This window comes from Hippocampus guttulatus, chromosome 10 (assembly GCF_054856545.1).
Source record: "Hippocampus guttulatus isolate MCC_2025c chromosome 10, RoL_Hgut_1.0, whole genome shotgun sequence".
Taxonomy (NCBI): domain Eukaryota; kingdom Metazoa; phylum Chordata; class Actinopteri; order Syngnathiformes; family Syngnathidae; genus Hippocampus; species Hippocampus guttulatus.
In genome coordinates, this window is record NC_141270.1 from 16,269,493 (window position 1) to 16,292,105 (window position 22,613).

General features: G+C 41.4%; 1 protein-coding gene across 3 annotated transcripts in view; it reads right to left on the reverse strand.

The window, feature by feature from the left end:
• The window catches only part of inpp5a (inositol polyphosphate-5-phosphatase A), a 148,713-nt gene extending 137,822 nt beyond the window's left edge, over positions 1 to 10,891 (reverse strand). For all 3 annotated transcript variants that reach the window (XM_086122327.1, XM_086122325.1, XM_086122326.1), the window contains exon 1: positions 10,385 to 10,891. In XM_086122327.1, coding sequence (XP_085978453.1) covers positions 10,385 to 10,462 — 78 coding nt within the window. In that variant the 5' untranslated portion in view covers positions 10,463 to 10,891. The remainder of the gene's footprint in view (positions 1 to 10,384) is intronic.
• Between the last annotated feature and the right edge of the window lie 11,722 nt (positions 10,892 to 22,613).

Below are 22,613 nucleotides of genomic sequence, written 5' to 3' on the forward strand. Positions count from 1 at the left end.
CACGAATCTGTCAGCCTTGAAAGAATCGTCTAAATGGCTAGCACTGAATAGTTTCCTTTTTTTAATGGCTGACACTGAAATAGTTAAATGTCTGGACACTGGAGAGAAAATCTCACGTATTTTCCACACTATAAAGCGCAGCTAAAAGCATTCAATTTATTCGAAAGCCAACAGTGCGCCTGAAATCTGATGCACCTTATATATGGATCAATATTCTGATTTCTTGGACATAGTATTTTAAATGTTCTGTAAAGTGTTTTGTTACAGCTGCATTGGTTGTGAAAGCGCTGTACAAATAAAGCTGTATTGTATTGTATTTCTTTAGCTTAGCTCCATCTAGTGGATGCATAACGCAACCTCAGCCACTATTGTAGCTTCTATTCTATGCGCCTGAAAATGCGGTGCGCCCTATTTATGAAAATAGTTTTAAAATAGGCCATCTATTGAAAATGAGTCAGATATTGCTCATTTTTGGGAAACTTTACCTATGTGTCAATGCCAAGGTGTGTGCTATCAATACAGGAATTCATCCACGATATTTTGGTTTGTCTTCCACAAACAACAACAACAAAATGGCAAACGTCACACATTTACCGACAATTTTTACCGATATTTAGAAGACCGAAATCGGGCAATTTAATCCACAGGCCTGTTCATCGGTTGGGTCCTAATTGTCACATTAATTCCTTTTAGAGAACACAGTTTTTGTCTTTTCTTCATCAAATAAGCCTATTTTCTGGCCACACTTGCCGATTAAAATGTTTTGCAAAGTAGCAGGACAGGCACAGTGAACGCCATTGGTTTTGCTGAGATATCGACTGGCCAGTTCGTAGGTGCCCCTGAGATGAACTCACACTCGTGAGAAGGAGCGTTGACAGGCAAATGGCAAAAGTGTGCGCACTTATGTGTAGGGAAGCCAAGTGTGAATTCAAAAGCCTCTCACCACATTGACACGTGCAAAACGTAGCAAACTATAAATAAAACATCAATCTGACATTCTCAGTGTGATGCTAAAGAATGTCTTTCCATCGAAACACTTGAGCCTTCGATTCATACTTTTAGTGACAGAGATTGCCACTGACGATAAAAGCATCTTCCTGACAAACCTAACAATAGCTTGTTGTTAGTAGGACGTCTTAGGTGGAGCTATTGTATACTCCCAGCTGAATTCTGGAAATAGCATTTGGAAGAGATTGGGAGACGCAGAGACAATGCTGGGTTTGCATTGTGTTGAGGGAGTCACAGTGGAAGCTTTATTGCTGCGAGGGGAAGACCAAGTGATAACCCTCTGCAAAGAGCAGCGTTGATAAGACAGGGAAAAGAACCACACACACACACACACGCACACACACACACATTACGCGTGCTGAAGAGCTGGCAAAATCTGTTAAAAGGTGGGGATGGATCCTCCTAACCTCCATATATTTCAATTTGTAATGATGTGCTACATGCTTGACTTGATTGTTCATAGTTTGTCTGGTGTAACTGGATCAAGACAGGGTGAGAAGTATTCACATCAATTCTACTGCACGTGACAACTGCCATTTGTTCATTTTTTTTTTCCTGCGCCAAATTAAAGACAAAAATGCCAACTTTGACAATAGGAATCATAAAGGACTGTCAATCTACAGAGAGGGAGAGGATGACAGAAATCAAATAGAGTGATTCAGTTGGTTGCAGTCAAATAATGAACACTCATTTGATTCAAGACGTGATCGAACTGATTTTGCTCCCCGATCTGATCGACAGTGAAAATGTTTTTGATCAATATCCTTGAAAATGCTTGTGTTTGTGGTCAACAATATATGCCGGTGAGTACTGCAATATTATCTGTCGACATGTGTTGCACCCATGTCTGGGCTAAAATATCTGTTGCTTCTAACACAGCAACCATTGATTCTAACCGCTAGCAAGCAATGACGTTTTGCATTTTTTATTTTATTTTTTTAAGAATCAAGCCAAGTGGACTTTCCAAGGGCAAAAGTGTGATTGATTCAAATACAGAAGATGTAATCCTCTGTGTTTTATGTTTAGCTTGACAGTAAACATCAACTGGGAGCGGCATTAAAGCATGACACCTCTTTCGCCATTAGATTGCTCACTATTTGCCAAACTGCTGCTTATTGTGAGTAAGTCAGTCCTGTCTCAAGTCACTGTATATCACAAAAAAAAATGGCATTTGAACAGTGGTGTGTAGACTTTTCTATATCCTGTGTATTCAACAAATGTGTTTTGTGTAACCAGAAAAACAGGCTCATCACAGATGGACCGTGCTGTCACAACTGTATGTTGTTCAGGTCAAACCCAAGTTGGCAGAGCTGCAAACTTGTAACTGTAACTGTATATTGTTACATAAATCAATAACAAGCATGCATTCAATTTAGAGGTGCAACAATTAATAGAGTAATCAACAAATATTTCATGATCAAAATTAATCGATGACTATTTTGATAATCGAGTAATCATTTAGAGATAAAATTATCCAAATCCTCGGAATTTCAGCCTTTGAACAGTTAATGACCTCATGTTTCTGTAATCCTCCATGAAAGCGGACTGATGACTGTTAATCAAATCCAAGTAAGACATTTTCATACATATGATATGATCATACTTATGAAAAACAATTATTAATGATTTTGTCCTAGTTTAGAGATGGAAATTAAAACATATTTTATTTACACAATTCATCATCCATCGATCCATTTTTCTAATCCACTTATCCTCACAAGAGTCGCGGGCGTGCTGGAGCCTATCGCAGCTGTCTTTGGGAAGTAGGCGGGGTCTGGTTGCCAGCCAATCGCAGGGCACACATAGACAAACAACCATTTGCGCTCACACTCACACCTAGGGACAATTAAGTGTGTTCCATTAACCTGCCATGCATGTTTCTGGAATGTGGGAGGAAACCGGAGCCCCCGGAGAAAACCCACGCAGGCACGGGGAGAACATACAAACTTCACACAGGAAGGCCGGTCCGGGATCGAACTCTGCACCTCTACAGTGTGAGGCGGACCTACTAGGCAATCGATCACCGCGCCGCCTTCCGAATCATCAATTAATCTAAATTTATAATTGACAGATTAAACTCATCAGTTGCAGCACTAATTCAAACTGATATTACACATATGCTGCTTGTTTTTGCTGAATGTTTTTATGATTTTATGTCCTGTTTTTATGTGGTATCTCGTTTACTAATTTTTGCATTGTGTTTTCTTGTTGTCTGTGCAGTGTCCTTGGGTGGCATGAAAGGCGCTTTTAAATAAAATGCATTATTATTATTATTATTATATATAGTCTATTTAAACATTTTAGTCAGACATGAAAAATGACTGTGTCATGTAATGGAATGAAGTCGAACAACTCAGTTCGCACACAGATGACCCAGCAGTGGGGTCAGTATCTTATTGACGGGCACTTTGCCAAGGCTATGAGAAATCTGGGGGTGGGGTTACAACCTTGGGACTTAACCAGGCGTAATTGCGATAGGCTGGAAAGCATTCCCCCACTATTTTTCAAAATATCGCACAAAAAGTAAAGCCCACGGGCCTGTCAAGTCTCTGACCGATGCATATGAGGTCTTTTTGCAATCAAATTAAAACATAAAAATAATCACGGTGACTTTTATTTAGAAAGTAATGCTATTTTGAAAGCACTTCCCTGCAAACTGCCACATAAATTAATGTGTACGTTATCATGCGTGTATGTTCGGTAGGTACAAGCAGTACATGCTGCCCCTTGGGAAAATGGATTGCCTCAGCCCTGATATTAGATGATCTGGAGAGGGAGAAGCAGCAAAATCTAGTAATACTTGAAAAGTTTTTTTGGTTTTGTTTTGTTTGTTTGTTTGTTTTTGGGGGGGGGCGAAATTACGGAGTGGAATGGATCATGCTACTGGTGTGTAATGTGTTGCAGGCTAATGACATACAGGTTGTCTGATATAATTTGATGACTATTTGCCGTAATGAGATGGCACAGTGGACAACACAGTTCGGTTTAGTTTGCTTTTGAAAGGCCTTCTTAATAATTGATTCCTTATTGCTCAGAAGCAATTTGCTCTTGGGCTTTGACCAAGTCCATCGAGTTGAAAGGAAGCGAAACATATTTTTTCTGCTCTGCATAACCCTGCAGCATTTCAAATGTGTTTCGTGGGAGCCAGCAGAGCAACATCATCTAGATATGACATCAACATACAAAATATTGCACAGCAGACCAAAACGTAAATGTAAATCTGCAACCTCTGAGAAGTCTGATAATGATCCTGATCATGGACATCACTGACATAAGGCTTCGGAATCAACAGGGTTAATATGCCGTGTGAAATATATGAACTAGAAGGAAAATTAAAGTATACAGCGCAGAAGTTAATGGAAGATTATTTTCGGAACATTTCAATCAACCATTATTGCTTTGTCAAGTTCTCAGTGTATTTTGGAGCTTGAACTCACTTCAACCAGATTATAGGACGCTCAGTGAAAGGACGGCTTCTTGAATTTTACATGCGGCTTGATTGGTATTAATTAGTTAGCTTGAAAAATGCCTAGATGAAAAAGACACCTCTATACTGATATCTTTCACTTTTATGGCAACGTTTTCTACACGCAGATACACCCACGATGGGTCCAACAAGATGTTACTGCCGGACAATCGATGCAGATTGAACAACAAGGAGGAGAGAAAGAAAACAATGCCATAATGCAGAGCAAAAATTTGTGAGGGGTTGAACAGAAACAGCAAACAAGGTGCACACTGGCATGTTATTCCACTTTTTTTTTTTAAATAACAAAAAATGTTCCAACGCATCCATCCATCCATTTTCCGAACCGCTTGATCCTCACTAGGATCGCGGGGGGTGCTGGAGCCTATCCCAGCCATCTCCGGGCAGTAGGCGGGGGACACCCTGAATCAGTTGCCAGCCAATCGGAGGGCACACAGAGACGAACAACCATCCACGCCCACACTCACACCTAGGGACAATTTAGAGTGTCCAATCAGCCTGACATGCATGTTTTTGGAATGTGGGAGGAAACCGGAGCACCCGGAGAAAACCCACGCAGGCCCGGGGAGAACATGCAAACTCCACACAGGGAGGCCGGAGCTGGAATCGAACCCGGTACCTCTGCACTGTGAAGCCGACGTGCTAACCACTGGACTACCGGGCCGCCCTGTTCCAACGCAAGTTTTGTCAAATCCCCATGTGCACAACTTAATAAGAACAGGCAGGTGTAAGCGCACGTGCAGTGAGCATTTCCGGGACAAGGAGTGATTTGGACAGGATGCCACGCAGGTGATATTAAAAACAAACGCCGTGCTGAGTATTTTTAAGGAGCATGAAGTGTGAGATGAGTTTAACTGCCTGAGGGAGGAACCCTGTCTCAAACTTTTGTGATTTCCGGTGGAAGCAGGCAGTGACATTGTGGCCTTTATGTACATTACTTGAGAGGAGTCCACACTTAATAAACTAAATTAATCGCTGAGACACCGGACCAAAGCAGCTCTCTGACCTTCATGCAGGTAAGGTAGGAGGACACATTAATTATAATATTGTCCATGCGCGTGGAATGACCAAAGACATGGTAGACACAGTGCTGTCTACCGGACTTCCTGGTCAACTTGTGTTCTAAAAGTGTTTTTTGTGCCATCAACCAGACCACCCGGCGCTGCATCTTTCACATCGAGAGTGGAAAATCTGGCTGGAAATGATATGGCTTCATTCTTTCAGGATTAATGCTTTGGATGCATTCCATTTGGCGAAGCTGTCTATCATAGCGCAGTCCAGTCCATCCTCTACACCAGGGGTCCCCAACCTTTTTTGCCCCATGGACCGGTTTATGTCAGACAATATTTTCAGGGACCGGTATTTAAGGTGTGGCGGAAATAATACAACAAAATAATATGGTATGAGCTGCATGAAAACGGTGGTGTTTTCGAAATATAATAATAAACACACTATGGTAATGTTTGATGCCTTCAAAATACGATACAACGCAAATTCAAAGTGCATGAAAATGACGACTCACCACAGCCCCGAGCTTGATTTTCTGCAACCAGACGGTCCCATCTCGGGGTAATAGGAGACAATGACACCTGAAGTGTGTGCTTTATGTCGAGTCTACTTCGTAATTTATTTTTAGTCGCCATTGCTGCACAAAACCCCCGCCTCACACAGGTAGCATGTCGGAAATAGCAACAGTGCTATTGTGGCAATCTCAGAGTATTCAGCCATAACTTGAATCCAGAACACCGGCAGAGTTGTTGTCTCGAACGTACTTTTAAGGCTGCCGTCATTTGCGATCTCCAGCAGTTTATTTTACTCATTTAGCAAGCTCCGGCATTTTGTTTTTGTGGTTTGACGTGCGTCAAGAGTGACACAGACGGATGTAACACAGAATCTGGTAATTTTTCAAAAAAATATATCTTTTGTATTCCAAAATAAATACAACGGAATTAATGTAAGTTCTTATTGTGCGGCCCGGTACAAAATGCCCCGCGGACCGGCGGTTGGGGACCCCTGCTCTACACACAACAGTTATCTTGAAACATGTTCAATGAACAGCCAGTCAGGAGGATATTGTAAAATTATGTTTAAAGTTATTAAATGTGCATGAAAAATAATCTCATTATCAAATTAATTATGGACAAAACAATGTACAATTGTGAAGTGTCCCTTTCAAGGTAAAAATGAAAGCTTTAATTAGCTTTCACTTGTCATTTATAATCACATGGGCAATTTCATGGGAGGCAAATGCGGGTTAGCCCTTTTAAAGTGAGTGGCACCACACAGCCAAAGATCATTTTACAACATTATAGAACAATTATGTGCTTGCAAGTACTGCAATGCTTTTCTATAAGTCACAAGAAATTGATGTTCTCTCTCTTGATACCACATCAAAGCATTCCACTATCCCACCCAAGAATGTTTTATTTGATTCTGTAACTGACTAATATACAAAGTATTATCCATCATTATCCTCATTATTGTTATTAGAAAAATATTAATGTTGATTTTTTTTTCTTCCCAATTACATTTACCACGAAACATTCTACCCGCCATCAGCATGCAAGATGAAAAGCACAAAATAATCTTAGAGGAAATAATAAAGGAAAATTACTTTTGTCAAGCTCTTTTAAGACAGAGATTCTACAAAACTTCTGCATCGCCATCAGCAACCGTGATGCCGGCATTTATTCACTCGTGCGTTTTACACAACGCCCAGCAAGGCAGTATAGTGCCGCAACTGTGTGCGCTCTACCGGTCCATGGGTCATTCGGTACCGGGCCGCACAGAAAGATTAAATAACTTACATTACTTCCATTTTATTCATTTCGGAATCTGAAAGATGTCTTATTTTGAAAAATTAACGGATTCTCTGTTACAGCCGTCTACAGTATGTCACTCTTGACGCAGGTCAAGGCGCCCTTCTCGGTCACGTGATATGTTACCGCGAAAATGAAACCCAGGAGCTAGCAAAATTAGGAGACAGACGAGGAGCCTCCGACTTTCAAGAAAAAGAAGGCTACATTTAATAGACAGTATCAGGAGTCCTATTTAAAATACGGATTCATCTCAACGGGAGATTCCGACGCACCAAGCTAATCTGCATAATATGCGACGATAGTGAGTGGTATTTTTCATGCACTTTTTATTTGCAGTGTGTCTTATTTTGAAGGCACGTTTAAACGTTATCATAGCGACCACAGAGTTTCTCGTGTCATGATGCCTGTTTATTATTATATTTAGAAAACACCACAAGTTTCATGCAGGTCATATCATATTATTTTGGTGTATTTATCCGGCCATGGTATTCATCAGGTTGGTCCCTGAAAATATTGTCTGACATTAAACTGGTCCGTTGGACAAAAAAGGTTGGGGACCCCTGCTGTAAACCACATAATTACTGCAGATGTACAGTCTGACGTCTATGCCAGCATCTGTTGAGACACAGGCAATAACTGTCGGACAGCAACAAGTGTTTTCAGCAAAACAGGGTTGGAGAAGTAACTGGGAGTGTGAAACGTTACTCTCTACCCCGGCATTGCAGTAGTCTTAGACAGGTGGCGCCCCGCATCTGTTCCAGTTACTACCTCTGAAGGCAGAAAATGCCCAGGACGACTTGGTCAGCCCCTTTATGCTCCCGTGCCCTTTATACAGACAAGAGAAAAAGCAGGAAAAGCGCATCTAGACAAATGACAGCACTGAGTGACAGAAAGGGATCGCAATTTAGTATTTTTGATATTGGAAAAGTCTCCCTAAGAAGAGTTCTGAAAGGTAATTTTATTCCCACTTTGCAAATAAACTTCACAGAAAATGTAAAGATATAAATAAACACAGGAAGTAATGAAGTTAATTTCAGGAAACACTAACTTAGACTTGGCTTTCTGATGCTTTAAAACATTAAACCCTATAATTCAGTTCAGGAAAACTACTAAAAACTAACTATGAAATGATTGGAGTAGGTTCAGTTGACCGAGGGGGTCTAAAGCAGGATACAAGTTTCAGTTCCTCTCCTTTGAACATGTTTTCCAAATGCTAGAAACATTCAGCTCATCAGCAAGCTAGGTAGAGGCCTGAAACGATCATGATCGATTGGATCAGATGTGTTGGCGTAAGGAGGGATCGAAAACAGGCAGGATATGGATCTAAAAGGCAGTGGAGTTCCCTCCCCCGGGTATAGCATAAATCTGGAATTCGTTTAAATGGAGAATACTGTGAGTTGTACATCTAACAAAAAAGTCATACACGAGTTAAGCAATCAGTCAACATAAAACACTTGTCCACAAATGAATGAATCTGTATACATTAGCAAGTATCATTTCTTATCTACACATATAATAATGAAATACTATGAAGACAGAACCAAATTCAGATGGTCTCTTAGCTACCACATTGTTTAGACATCAGGGTCTCACATGACCCTTCTCATGAGCAGACCTAAATTTGGAATCCAAGTCCACAAAGACTTCATTCAACCGTTACTTCAGGGGTACCAACACACGAGGAGCTATAAAAAGAACCAGGAGAGCGCACTCACTCACTCACTCAAAGAACACAAACAAACTCCCATGGACATTTTGGCTCCGTCTTTTCAAAGTCTGGGGGAGAAAAATCCATGAGACATTCAAAGCTGCGTTGAGAGCCGGGATATTTATAGGCCACAGAGGGAGAACTCTTCCATTGTGTAACAAAAGGGAGACACACTCCTAACACCACTGAAAGTGACACTGAGGCTTTGGAGCATTTGAGAAACTCTCTTGTTTACCCTGATTTAATGCAACTGGGTTAGCCATGGATGTCAATGTCACAAAAGCATAGAAAAAAAAACTTTCAATGTAATACAGTGGAATCCAAAATATCACGTTTATGAACAAATCAGGAGTATCTGACCAGAATTTGCAGAAAGAAATTGCTATGAACAGCCACAGCCGAAGTTCTGCCGTGCAAGTGTAAAAATAAGTCAACCACTGTTACTAAGGTTGAAAAGCGTAAAAATAAGAACAAACCATAAATAGTAAGCAGCGACATGGAGAGGCTCGGATGTTCCTGCTTTGCCCCTGCTAACTTCACATAAATTTCAGAGTAAAAGCCAAAGAAGAAGCAAAATCCATGAGCTGAGGTAAATCCCGTAACACTGTCCTGAGCTGTTGTGAGGACATGATAGCATCGGTTTGCAAGTTTTCTACAACTTTAGAGAGACACTGTGGTTTACTTCTGAATTTTGACTACAGTATTAAGATTTCAGTGCAATGAAAAAGCTCAAGACAATCCACACTGCCGTTCGCTCCAGAAACCTCTGGTGACAAATGAAACGCTATTAGATCTTGTTTGGTTATTAACCGCAACATTCGCAAAAATCTATGACACTTATATAAGATTGTGTGTGTTGGGGGGGGGGGGGGGAATAATTATCACCCTTTGCTCAGGTTTTATTAGAGATGGCAACCAGACAACAACGTGGGCTTGTGTCGTGAATCTCCTGTCTCACTGAAATCTTGATCATGTTCTCACACACACACATACACACACATAGAAATCTTGATCATTTATTCACATACACACACGCGCGCACACACACGTACAGTACACGCACACACGACACGAGTAAGAAAGTGGGCCATGGCAAACATACAACAGGAAACGTTGAACATAAAGAGCCACTGAGTGTGTTTATGAGAACTATGACAGCCTCGCGTGTTTCTGCGCGAGACTGTTGCAGTTTAGGCTACCGCGGGCGACTTGAAACGCGCGAGTCGTGACAAGCTGAAAGGTTGGAAGAGTAACGCATACAAAAACGTGTCTGAAAACGTAAAAGCAACAAACAAGTACGTGCACAACGCGGGAAAAGGGGCGGGGGGGGTTAAGGGGGAAGATGGGAACGGAGAAACTCACATCCTCGAACAGGGATCCGACGTTGGCTGTCACTAGCAGTATTCCTGTGCCTTGCGCCGTAGTCAGCTTTCCAGCCATGATTCTCTCCTGCAGGTGGGTAGAAGACTGGATGGCGAACTTCACGGGTAGGCAATCAAACCAGCGAGCGGAGGCGGACGTCTAAGAAAGCTGCTTAAAACACGGGAAATTCGCGACTGACGCCGGGGCTGAGGTGGTGGCTTGGCTGGAGCATATTTTTCAGCAGTGACCGTGCATCTCCAAGGAGTTGCTTTGCAGTGCAAGGTCCGCTGGCGACGGTCGTTGGCGTGCTGCTTGTCGCGCTACTTTCGCATCTCCATCGTAAAAGTTTCCGTTTTAATCCACGGCGAGCGCCTGTGGGGTCTGCTTCTTTTCAGGGATCAACCTTTTCCTTGCTTGGAACAGTGTAAAAGTGTCCCCTCGTGAAGCAGGACTCTAACCAGGACCATCGCATTCAGTGTGCACACACGATAGGCTGGAGTCCCGCACTGCTGTGACGTCACGGTGCCAATCGGAAACACGGGGCTCTCTTAAAGGGCCAATGCACTATAAACACAGATGTTAAACTTGAGCGATGCGCGTCTCGGATTTGTGAGGTAAATTGGCCTGAAACGCATATGGCTGACAGCAGGGGCGAGTCTAGGATCACAACTTTAGGGCTGTTGACACAACAGAGCACATCTGATCGTGGGGCATCTGGTCTACATATGGGTAGAGATGTGTCACAAAATTATTCACACAAATAAATCCGCGACTTTCACATGTTTATCAGGTCAGCAAATTCAGATCCACAAAAATATTGGTGAATTGCAAAGTGGTTTTTTTAGATTCAAAAATATTTGCACAATTTTCACGTGCTTTTTTAAAATGATGTGTATGCAATTATCATGACTTATCATTTGTAAATGTTCAAGTGTTGAATGTGCATTTATTGATCAGGCACACGCATTTATCTTGGAGACAAACCTGGCAAACCGTTTCAAGATATTCACACACACACAAGCAGGGGCTGTGTTAGTTATCGGGAATTTGGGGAAAATGTTTGGATTTCCCGATTTAGTTTCAAATTGCCTGTCTGTATCGTCACTGGACAAAATGCGCCCCCCACACCCACCCCATCTGTGCGTGATGTCCGAACCATGTGCCCCGTTGTTGATTAACTCGCATACCCTCATGCCAACCATTGAAAAATGGAAAACGAGACTTCATCTCATCTTCTATAATGTGTTTATTTAACCCAAGTAGGGAAACAAAATACGACTGTAATTTGTTTCCCTTTATCTTTTTTTGCCTTGACAAGGAAAACCTTTTTCTGCTGCAACCTCTTCTTGTTTTACATTGCTGCAGCAGCGAATAAAGAGGAGAAGGTCTTCCATGTGAAGGCAAAACAAGCTTGAGAGAAACAAATTCCGATTGTACTTATTGTTGCTAGCATACTTCTGCTCCACTCTTCTGCCCATTTATCAGGAATAGAGGGAAAATAAGTGGAGTGAATATCTACGTTGCAAGTCCACTATCCAGTTTGTGCCTCAAAATCTTCGACTTGCGCTTCTAAATGTTCATGTTAGAGAGAAAGAGACACAAACAGAGAGAGAGAGAGAGACAAAGAGAGAGAAAGAGAGAGAGAGAGAGAGAGAGAGAGAGAGAGAGAGAGAGAGAGGATGTGTGCAAGTGAGTGACTGTGCAGTTAATACCAGGCTCTCTTTTGCATAACTGAATTAGTTGTGGACCGAAGACGAATATTTTCACAGTTTTTATGATCAAACACGTGAAACCCTGCCCTGGGAGGGTTTAATTCAACCTTCATTGTGATGATTTGGCCACAAACATATTTCACAGCTTCAAACCGTATGAAGTCTTCACAGAGGCTGAGAAATGTGAGGGACCCGCATCAGAATGTGACAGGCCAGGAGGGGACGTACTGGCGGGCGTAGGAAACGGCGGGCTGAACCTAAGAGTACCTTTGAGCCTCCAGGACCCAGCAGCCTCACAGCCCGTCACTGATACCATGATAGACTATGAGACAACTTCACAAGACATGAAGACGGAGGGAAGAAAATAGCCCAAGGTCTCAAGGTGCACTCCGTTTCAGGCAAACGGAGATGGACTCAGAGTTCCTGAGTGACACTCACTTTAACACAACATTACATGTACGTTTAAGTGATGTGGGACTTCATTAGATTTTATAAATCCAGGTCATTTCTTTCAATGTTCTTTTTTTCTTCCTTTTTTTTCGACTTTACAATACAGTGTTCTTTTTACATCGCGCAGCTAGTGTCAACTATTCAAACAGGTTATTATATATTTAAAGATATTTGATTCTTGGATAATGTATTAAAAAGAATACATATGGCATCATTCTGTGTTGTATTCTGCTCCCTTGTTGCAGCGGTTCCATTTACACAACCCTTGATACAGCCCTGTTACAATTTCCATGGCCAGCTAATCAGCCAAACACTCTTTTTCCGTCTGCGTGTGGAGCTACGTTTCACAAACACCAATTCATGATTTTCACAAGAGTCTCAATGGGGAATTTACGACTGCCAAAGGAGGGTTTAAAGTACTTCTTAGAAATACCATTAGAGCTTGAAACTGATGTTGTTTCTGCAAATAATGAAATGGGCCTGACCTGACACGCATGTTCCAACATGTTGTGCATCAGACGTAAGACTATAATTGCTCTTTCCATTCTGGGAACAATCCTACCGTTTGCTAAAATATATACATCATGCAGTCCTTCTCAAAAAGGCTTGAAATAATTGGGGTTTTTTGTTGTTGTCAAACCAATTACGGTACTTTATTTTCAGGCGCACCATTCAAATTTTAAAGGGCTTTTTTCATGTTAATCTGAGGGACCTGAAGCAAGTGTTATATTGAATTAAAAAAAATATGACAACAAAATAAATGAACAAATGTTTTTTTCTATAGAATCATCAGACTTTAATTCTTAAATTCACATTAGGTATAGCAGCAAACCATATTTTCTTGTCTGTAAGCAAAGCTAAAAAACATTTTTTTAAAAAGCTCAACAATAACATTGTGCAAAAGGTTTTGTTGAGTTATAAATATTTTATACAATACTGTATTAAGATAAGTTTAACTTTCAAGGTCACTCCTCCTGGCTGCCAAACACCTTAACAGAAGCTATGTTTTTCCAGTTTTGGTTCTGTTTAGCGAGTATTAATTGTCATGCTGTCTTATTGATCAAAGTTGGATGTTTTCGGCTGTAGCGCGGTTCCAGCCAGACATCAGTGAAAAGTAAAATCAATCCCCCAAGCACGTAATTGCAGTGTTAAAACATGCTAGCCTTTTAAGTTCTCTTAGCATTTAGCGTGGCTTCTTCGACCTCTCTCATGAACACTTTGAGACAGTAATTCATGCCTTTGTCACATCCCGGCTCGATTACTGCAATGCCCTTTACTTTGGAGTCAGCCAGTCCTCCATTAAGCGCCTTCAGCTGGTCCAGAATGCCGCTGCTCGCCTCTTGACTGGTACTCGTAAGAGGGAGCACATAACTCCTACTCTGGCATCCCTTCACTGGCTCCCCATACATTTTAGAGTTATTTTCAAGATCCTCTTATTTGTTTTCAAATCTCTAATGACCTTGCGCCACCTTACCTCTCTGAGGTCATCCGCCCCTACACACCTGCCCGGCTCCTCAGGTCAGCGGACCAGACATTATTAGAAGTACCAAGAACTAAACTGAGGCTCAGAGGGGATCGAGCCTTTTCTGTTGCTGGTCCCTCTCTCTGGAATGACCTCCCACTGAACATTCGGCAAGCCTCCTCGCTCCTCATCTTCAAAACCCTCCTCAAAACTCACTTGTATTCTTTGGCATTCGACTCAGCATGACTTAGATTTGTTCTTGGTTTTACTGTTTGGTGCTTTCTACCGTCTTTATTACCGATTTGTTTGACTGTTTATTGTATATGTTAAATTGCTCCATGTACAGCACTTTGTATGCAGCGATGGCTGTTTGAAAGTGCTCTATAAATACTGTTGACTTGACTTGACTTGCTTATTTGCTGCCACGCAGGCGATGATTACTGACTTAGGAGTGACTCGGGAACATGTTTAGGTCCATTTGTAGCCAGCCAAAGTAGCTTCTACGTAAGTAGCACGGAGCTTCCCTCAACCTCCGACTACCATCAGTAGGTGACGTGAGCACAGCAAAGCCTTACGGGACAGTCTCGGAGGTTCTTCTTCTATTTTCTTTTGATGGTTGTCTTGTCAGTAGATTAACAGTTTTGCTATTCACTGCGTTTTGATGAGGCGTAAAATGCAAATTTGACCTTGCAAAACTGCGATATGAAACCACTCACTTCGATACATATATGTACAGTATATCATATATATATATATATGTATCGATTGTGGTTGCACTTTCTGATAGTATACATGCTGAAATGTGTGTTGTTTGACTGTTGCTGTTCAGCTGTGACTTGTTTTTACAATTGTATGACACTAGGAAACATTAAACAGTTGGAAGTTGGCTGGCCTTGGGTAATTATCTTCCCTCATCAATGGGTAAGAAGTGTTTGGGGTTTTTTTTCATTTTAAATTAATTGTGGTGTGGTTTATGTCCTATTACACTTATTAGAAGGTTAGAATATTGCATTTTCATATAAAAAGGTTTTATGGTGGTCACAGCGTGACCCTGGAACAGATTCGCTCTATCACTATGATGCTCTGTTGGTAAAATGGATTCTACATCTGAAGAAACTGGAGGTCAACCAAGCAACCCAGAATGGACTGTGTGGTCCTTCGACATACCTCTTTACAATGTTTAGTCAGTAAAGTCACTTGATGATACATTGAGTGTAATATTTTACCTCGAAATTATTTTTGGTAATCATGCTCAACATATTCCAATGAAGCAAGCCAAAGGTTGCGTCATTGGGATTTTGGAACATGAAATACCAATTGTGGCCTGTCAGGTTTTGCGTGTGAAACTCAACATGTGGCGTCATTTAACGATCATCAGACAGACATGCCTTTCACGCAGAATTTTCAGAGCTCCCCTGGTGATTTGAAGGAAGCCTGAGACCAAAAATAGCCGCCTTCAGTTCAAGGTAGCTGGGGGGGTCAGTAGCTTGGGGAAGGGATGTGACACACCGGATAAGCGCACAATGAGCTCCTGAGGAGGACAGATGAGGCAAACAGAAACCTTGAACTTTTTGTATTGATTAAGCCACATATGTCAACATACATTGTGTATTTTGGTTCCCACTCATGCAGTGGAATGCGATGGATAAACATGTTCGGTATATTTTCACTTTGATGAGGTGCGTGCATTGCATTTTGGTTCGGATCCAGCTGTGCTCAAGGGTGGCTCATGAATGTCTTGGTATGTGTACCTAGTAAGTGGAGGCGCTGAGCGATGACTGCCAGAGCATGTGCTCGCAGCTGTGTCTGGCATTGGAGCTGCGCACTGAAAGTGGCGTGGCATGTGACAGAAGAAGTATTCAAAGGTATTTGTCAATGGATTTGGGTCTGTGGCCATACAGAATTTAGCTGATCAGGGATCAAACTAGCCTAAAAATCTATAAATTTAGAAGCATGCTAAGATATTGACCCTGTTCACTGCCTGGATTTCATTTTCTCTGCGAAAGACAGAGGGGAGGAATATCTGACTTGAAACAAATTGTTTTTAAAGTTTTATAATAATTGTATAAAAAAATAAAGAGGACTAAATTATCACTCACTGGCTTGTCATGAACAGAGACTAGTGAGACAAGTACTTTTTGGGTTTTTTTTTTCTTCAAACCACAGTTCAGTTGCTGCATGACTTCTTGGAGTCTTTTGTTAGCATAAATTACTTGAGGTGATTGAATGTGGGTGTTTCCTCTGGCTTTCTTTCGAAGTCGCAGGTGTCAAACTCAAGGCCCGGGGGCCAGATATGGCCCACCACATCATTTTATGTTGCCCGCGAAGGCAAATCAAACATGTCAACTTCCATGATGCTTAGTAATATCTCTACCAAAATTAAACATTTCATATTCATCTCGTTCATTCATATGGCGTAAATAAAAGGCATATTGTTTGCATTTTCTTGTGACCAAACCCTTCATGAGAGTAACTTCGACAATAGTTGAATAAACCATTATTATTGACTCTTTTTTTTTTTTGGTTTCAGTCATAACGGCCCTCCAAGGGAAACGGTAACTAAAGTGTTTCAATGCCAACCCGTTAGAGCGGTCACGATCATGAAAGGGCAAACCTGTCAACGCAAAGTATACCTTCAAGCATCATATCAGGTAGCTTGGCTCCACCAAAGATCTCAGCCAACTAGTTTGCCGTTGAAAACAGGACCATGCCTCCACCACGTACATTTATACTAATTAAACAGCTTGAAGGCAGACAAAGTGGAAATAGTCCTAAAAATAACAGGACAAATACAGTCCTGGAAGTCTGTGCACACAGATAAGAGTAGAGGCAATGTGTTGCTTAACAGTCAGTAAATACTACACTCTTAGTTGCAGGCAGGATATCCCAGCGGGAAATGCAACGACTGTGTATCTGTGTGGGTTTGTGTGCCTGTGTGCATGTTTATGTGCGTGGGAGTGTGTGTCTTGTGTGCTGATAAAGAGGTTCCACTCTCACACACACACACGCACACACACACACACACACACACGCACACACACACGCATACACACACACGCACACACACAGGCATACACACACACACATGCACAAGCACACACACACACGCGCACGCACACAATAGAAACTCCACCTTCTGCACACTGGGAAATGGAAAAAAAATTAGTTGGAATTCCAGACAGCAAGCAGCTGTACACTTCTACCCCCCATCCCCCTCCCGTGTCACCAGTACTTAAAAATGACTTGTCTCAGATTAGGACAATTTGGAAATAATCTGGCATTCTCATGCCTGCAAATAAGTATGGTTTCAGATGTGAATTAAGTAACGCTTTTTCTTTTGCTTGTTTGTTTTTTGTCTGCTGCTATGTACAAGCATCACTCATATACAGTAGATGAGATGCGCTCGATGTCTCCAGAGAGAGATTTTCTTTTTTTTTTTTACTGGATTACTGAATTATCTCAAAACAGCATTTCCATACTATGTGAATACATTTGTAAACACAAGTGGAAAAATTACCAGTAATTAAGTACTCCACATTCAGCCCTTTTCAATGAAATGTTTTTTTAATGGTGCTACAATTCTCAAGTGATGTTCTTCAATTGTATTGCAGTCCAGAAGACTATATGTATTCATGATGTCACTTTCAAGGAAAGAAAATGGCAGCTCTTCAACCAACTGAGCAGCCAAATCACGGGGGGAGCGTCGCTGTATGTGGGCAGTATTTTGTAAATCATCTAGATTATGATGTCACGATACTGCAAAATTCTGAATAACTAGCTTGCTTATGGACACATTTTTGGAAATAGCCAGCGCACACACATTAAAAAAAAAAGGTTGCATGATTTCAGTCTTGATGGGTGGGAAGAGACCCATCCATCCATCCATCTTCTGTACCACTTGTCCTCTTTAGGATCAAGGGTGAGCTGGATTTTCTCAGCTGACTTTGAGCTTTGTCAGACAATAAGAGGGCAAGTTCATATCACTGAAAGGAAACTCTGCTAAATCGTATTTGAAGTATACTCACTTGCAGAATATTTTCCCTGTTTCAGACATAAACCTGAAAAAAAAAATCATCATCATAAAAGATCTTGGGCGGCCCGGAAGTCCAGTGGTTAGCACGTCAATTTCACAGTGCAGAGGTCCCGGGTTCAATTCCAGCTCCGGCCTCCCTGTGTGGAGTTTGCATGTTCTCCCCGGGCCTGCGTGGGTTTTCTCCGGATGCTCCGGTTTCCTCCCACATTCCAAAAACATGCACGGCAGGCTGATTGATCACTCTAAATTGTCCAGTGGTGTGAGTGTGGGCGTGCGTGGTTGTTCGTCTCTGTGTGCCCTGCGATTGGCTAGCAACCAATTCGGGGTGTCCCCCGCCTACTGCCCGAAGACAGCTGGGATAGGCTCCAGCACCCCCCGTGACCCGAGTGTGGATAAAGCGGTTCGGAAGATTAATGAATGAATAAAAGATCTTGAATAATGCCCTTTGACAATTTCCTCAAATTCACGCTGTGTTTACTGATGCAAAAATAAAGACAAAGCACACAAAGAATACACTACATACTGTGAAACATGGAGTGGGTAATATATTCTGGGACTGTTTTTCCACAGCTCACACTGGGGACCGAATTCACTAAAGTATTGTGCGTAAAAATGGTAAAAATGGAGCAAACACATCACATCTAATTTACAAAGCACGCACAGATGTGAAATGATTCACAAACTGTGCTGCCAAGCAGGTTGTGTATCGCTATTCCGGTGTTATTTGCGCAGATTTCAATGAGGTAATGTTCATATATTTGCCTGAAAAATTGCCCACCCCTATGCAAGTTAGGCTCATTGATAATTCAGTAATTCACTACCAGCGCTAACAGCCACATGCAAGTGAGTAAAGCAAATAAGTCTTGAAGAAGTTGCTATAAACTTGGCGCTGCTGTGTGGGAACCTGATCATGGCAGCCACGATTGTGGCACGAAGAAGGCATTGTCATGCCAGGCGTGCTCGTGGGTGAATATTTCGAAGGGGAAGCCATTGTGTTTCTTGCTTGGAGTTCTGAGCAATGGGTTTCAAACGCTTCATGTAAAAAGGTTCAACGTCGGATCATGTCAGAAAACTACCGGTATGACCAATCGTTCTGACTATTCATCTGCACATCTTTCCTCATGTCCACTTCAACTTTGGAAAATATCAAAAACAATCACCGCCTTATTTGAGATTTTATGGACATTGAGCCTTTTTCTCCCCGTCGATGTTGATTAAATCGTCACTTGATGTCAGAAAACTGTGATCAATAATTGCCGAAGCTAATCTGGAAATCTCTGCCTGTGACTACATCAATCTGTTTAAATATAAAAATGATAAGATTTAATGATAAAGATTTTCGATTTTTTTGGATATTGACGCCTTCCTCTCCACATGCACTGACTTGACCTTAATGTTGCTTCATGATGAAGATGCTTATGTCCATTAAATTCAAAATGGTGAGGCGATCCTTTCAGAACTTGATGTGGGCATGCATAGAGACGTCCATGTGAATTTTGGTGACAAATGATAACAGTTTTCTGACAGTCCAATCCGCCCCTCTTGGGTCAGGACTCCAAGCTCACATTGTGAAAATTTCATCTTTCTCTTCTGCCATTGTTCCGCCACAGTGTTACTGGTGTAAAACCAACATTTATACTTTGCCATGTGTGGTTTATTGCAACTAGGAGGACATCGAGGGCACTCCGCTGCCAAACTTTGTGGGCATGTTTGTGCTGGCATCTCATGATGTTAAGATGGGGCAAACCGCGGGTGCAAACGAAGCGCTATCAGTGGCCACAGTTCATTCTTTGTGAATTTGGCCCTGGTTGTCTTGAGTATGTGCAAGGTTCATGACATCTCAAAACTATCAAGGCATTGAAATGTGCTGCACAGTGTGTAAAAGCTTGGTGGCAGCCACAAGAAATTCAACTGGATAATGACCCAAAACATTAAGCTAAAAATACACAAGAATGCCAAAGAAGAAAACATTAGATCAATCTGAAGAGCCCCGATCTCAGCCCTTGTGTACCTTGTGTGTACCAATTGAAGCCACTGAAACATGGAGTCTAGAAAAGCTCGTTGAAATTTTGAAACGCAATTCTATTTCAAGTCATGTTGTTGTCTAATTTGCCAGAAGTAGTTTTAAAGTACGTGGGCCTTAAATGTTCACATTTGAGGTGTAATAGATGTTTTTGAAAAAATACTTAGTAGTTTGAAACTAACTAAGCCTTGAAATTTACAATACGTGGAAATAGTACTGTGCCCTCCCAGCAGAGACTTGAACATACAAGGATTTCGAAGGCCATGAAAGGTCCCAAGCTGGAGGCATGACTTAACTCCGCCCACCCTGCTATTTCTGTGGGGTCAGTTCTTTTCTGTTTTGATTGGACCCCCAAATTGCTGACATATTTCTCTACCGCTCTTGCAGCCAGAGTGAATCCCACTGTGATGAAGCCTATTTTGGAGCTCCCACTGGGTGCTTTATAATGTCGCACGGACTCATTTATCCTCCCTTACCAATTAAATTGGAGCATATTGGTCCTGTGATACAAAGGTCAGTTATTTTCTGAACGAGGTTGGCAATGACCCATTTTAATTCAATGGAGACTGACAGCTAGGATTTGCAACTGTTAGAGTTCAAAATCTTAGGAGAATAAACTACTTCCATGAATATGAATACTATCCTATCCTATCCTATACTATACTACATTGGGGTCACTAACCTTTTTGAAGCTGAGAGCTACTTCTTGGGTACTGATAGACGCAAGGTGCTACCAATTTCATCCACATTGATAAGATAACAAATTTGCTCAAATTGCCTTGAACGCATTCCCTGCCATTGACGGCTATAGATGTCGAATATCCATTTTACCTAGGCTGGCCTTGAATGAGTTCATGTTATTAATGTTAATTAATAATTAATTCTAATATTCGTTTTTGTGAAGACAGTGATCATCTTAATAATTTCACACAATAATTAGGAACTAGATAACGACTAATATGCACTTCCTTTCTTTAAGTTTCTGCCAATTTTCACTCGTTCAAATAATCACATCTACAACCTTCAAAGACAATCACAATCTCCCATCACTGGTAAGCTATATTTAGAACAAGCTCTAGGTGTACTCATGTGGTCCTTGGGGGCTACTTCCTTGCCCGTGGGTACCACGTTGGTGACCCCTGCTGTAACATTCTCGGTAAAATTCCAATTTGGTACATTTTGTAGTTTTTCACATATCTATACTAGTCAGTCCACACGTGTGGGTGTTATTTTTGCAAACCTATTCAAAGTGTTGAAAATGCCGTGCTGTCTTTGATGACGCAATGTCAATATTTGAACAAGCATATTTCTGTGGTCTCCTGGCGATTGAGTGCCGATTTTGGAGTTGTGAGGATTCCGCCTAACACCAGCAATCCATTAAAAAAAATCTAGGTAAGCACCCCCTCCTGCCCCCCCCCCCCAAAACCCCACGAGACCTTATTAGTATTTTTACCATTCTTAATTTTCTTTATGTATTATTCATGGCAATATTTATGTTTGCAATTTGAGAGTTATGTTGTCAGTATTTTATAGACTTAAAAAAAAATATATATATATATATATATATATATATATATTCAGTTTACTCAAGCATATACAGCACCTATAAACAGCAGGAGGAACTTGCGAAGGTTTTCTCCCAGTACTCCAGTTTCCTCCCACATCCCCAAACCATGGATGTCAGGTTAATTGAAGGTTCTAAATCATCCTTAAGATGTGAAATTGAGTATTTCAGCACCTTCAGGAGATTTCTGAATTTGTTTTTCTACTGTACTATTCCAGATTCATGATTCTACTGTATTATTCCAAAAGACCTGTTTTGGCATGAACATAAAACAGCTCATTACCAAAACAATTGAGTACCCACAGTGAAACATGGTTGTGGCAGCATCGCATATGAAGTTTATCTTCACCTGGACCTGGCGCTGAGGTCGAGTCAAGGTTGAGAGAATTATGAAGAGGTCCAAATAGCGGTCAGTATTAGCACAACATTCGGTTTCTTGAGAAATGCTGATGTCATGCATTATGACGTTTCGACTGCTAGGTTTTTGTTTGAACTTTTATGAACATCTGGTACTATTGCATTCCAAGTAAATTCATACTTGACCAGAAAGGTAAACATTGTTTGTCTCATAAAGATAAGGTCTTGTTTCGGTGATATGATGAAGAGTACAGAGTGGAGAGTACGGAGCTTTAAAAACAGATTCTGAAATATACTGTGTTTGTCACCGGCTGCTCTCCAGAAAACAATTACCATATTATCAATGCATGCAAAACAGAGTTCAGGTTATTGCGCTCGTGTCTCCTACCTAGCTCTCTATTCTTTTCAATTATAACTGGCGGTAAGTCAAGTGTGAGTCAGACTGTAATGAGAGGTCTGTACTAAATATAAACCAAGAGGATTAGGCCCTTTTTGCTCCATGTCAAACAGAAATCTCCTGAAGGTGCTGAAAACAGGCCTGAGTGTATCTAGGAAACGTTTGGTGCCAGAATGGAAAACAATCCCCGCTTCATGCTTCTCTCCACAGCCTTCTGTAAAGGTCCCATCT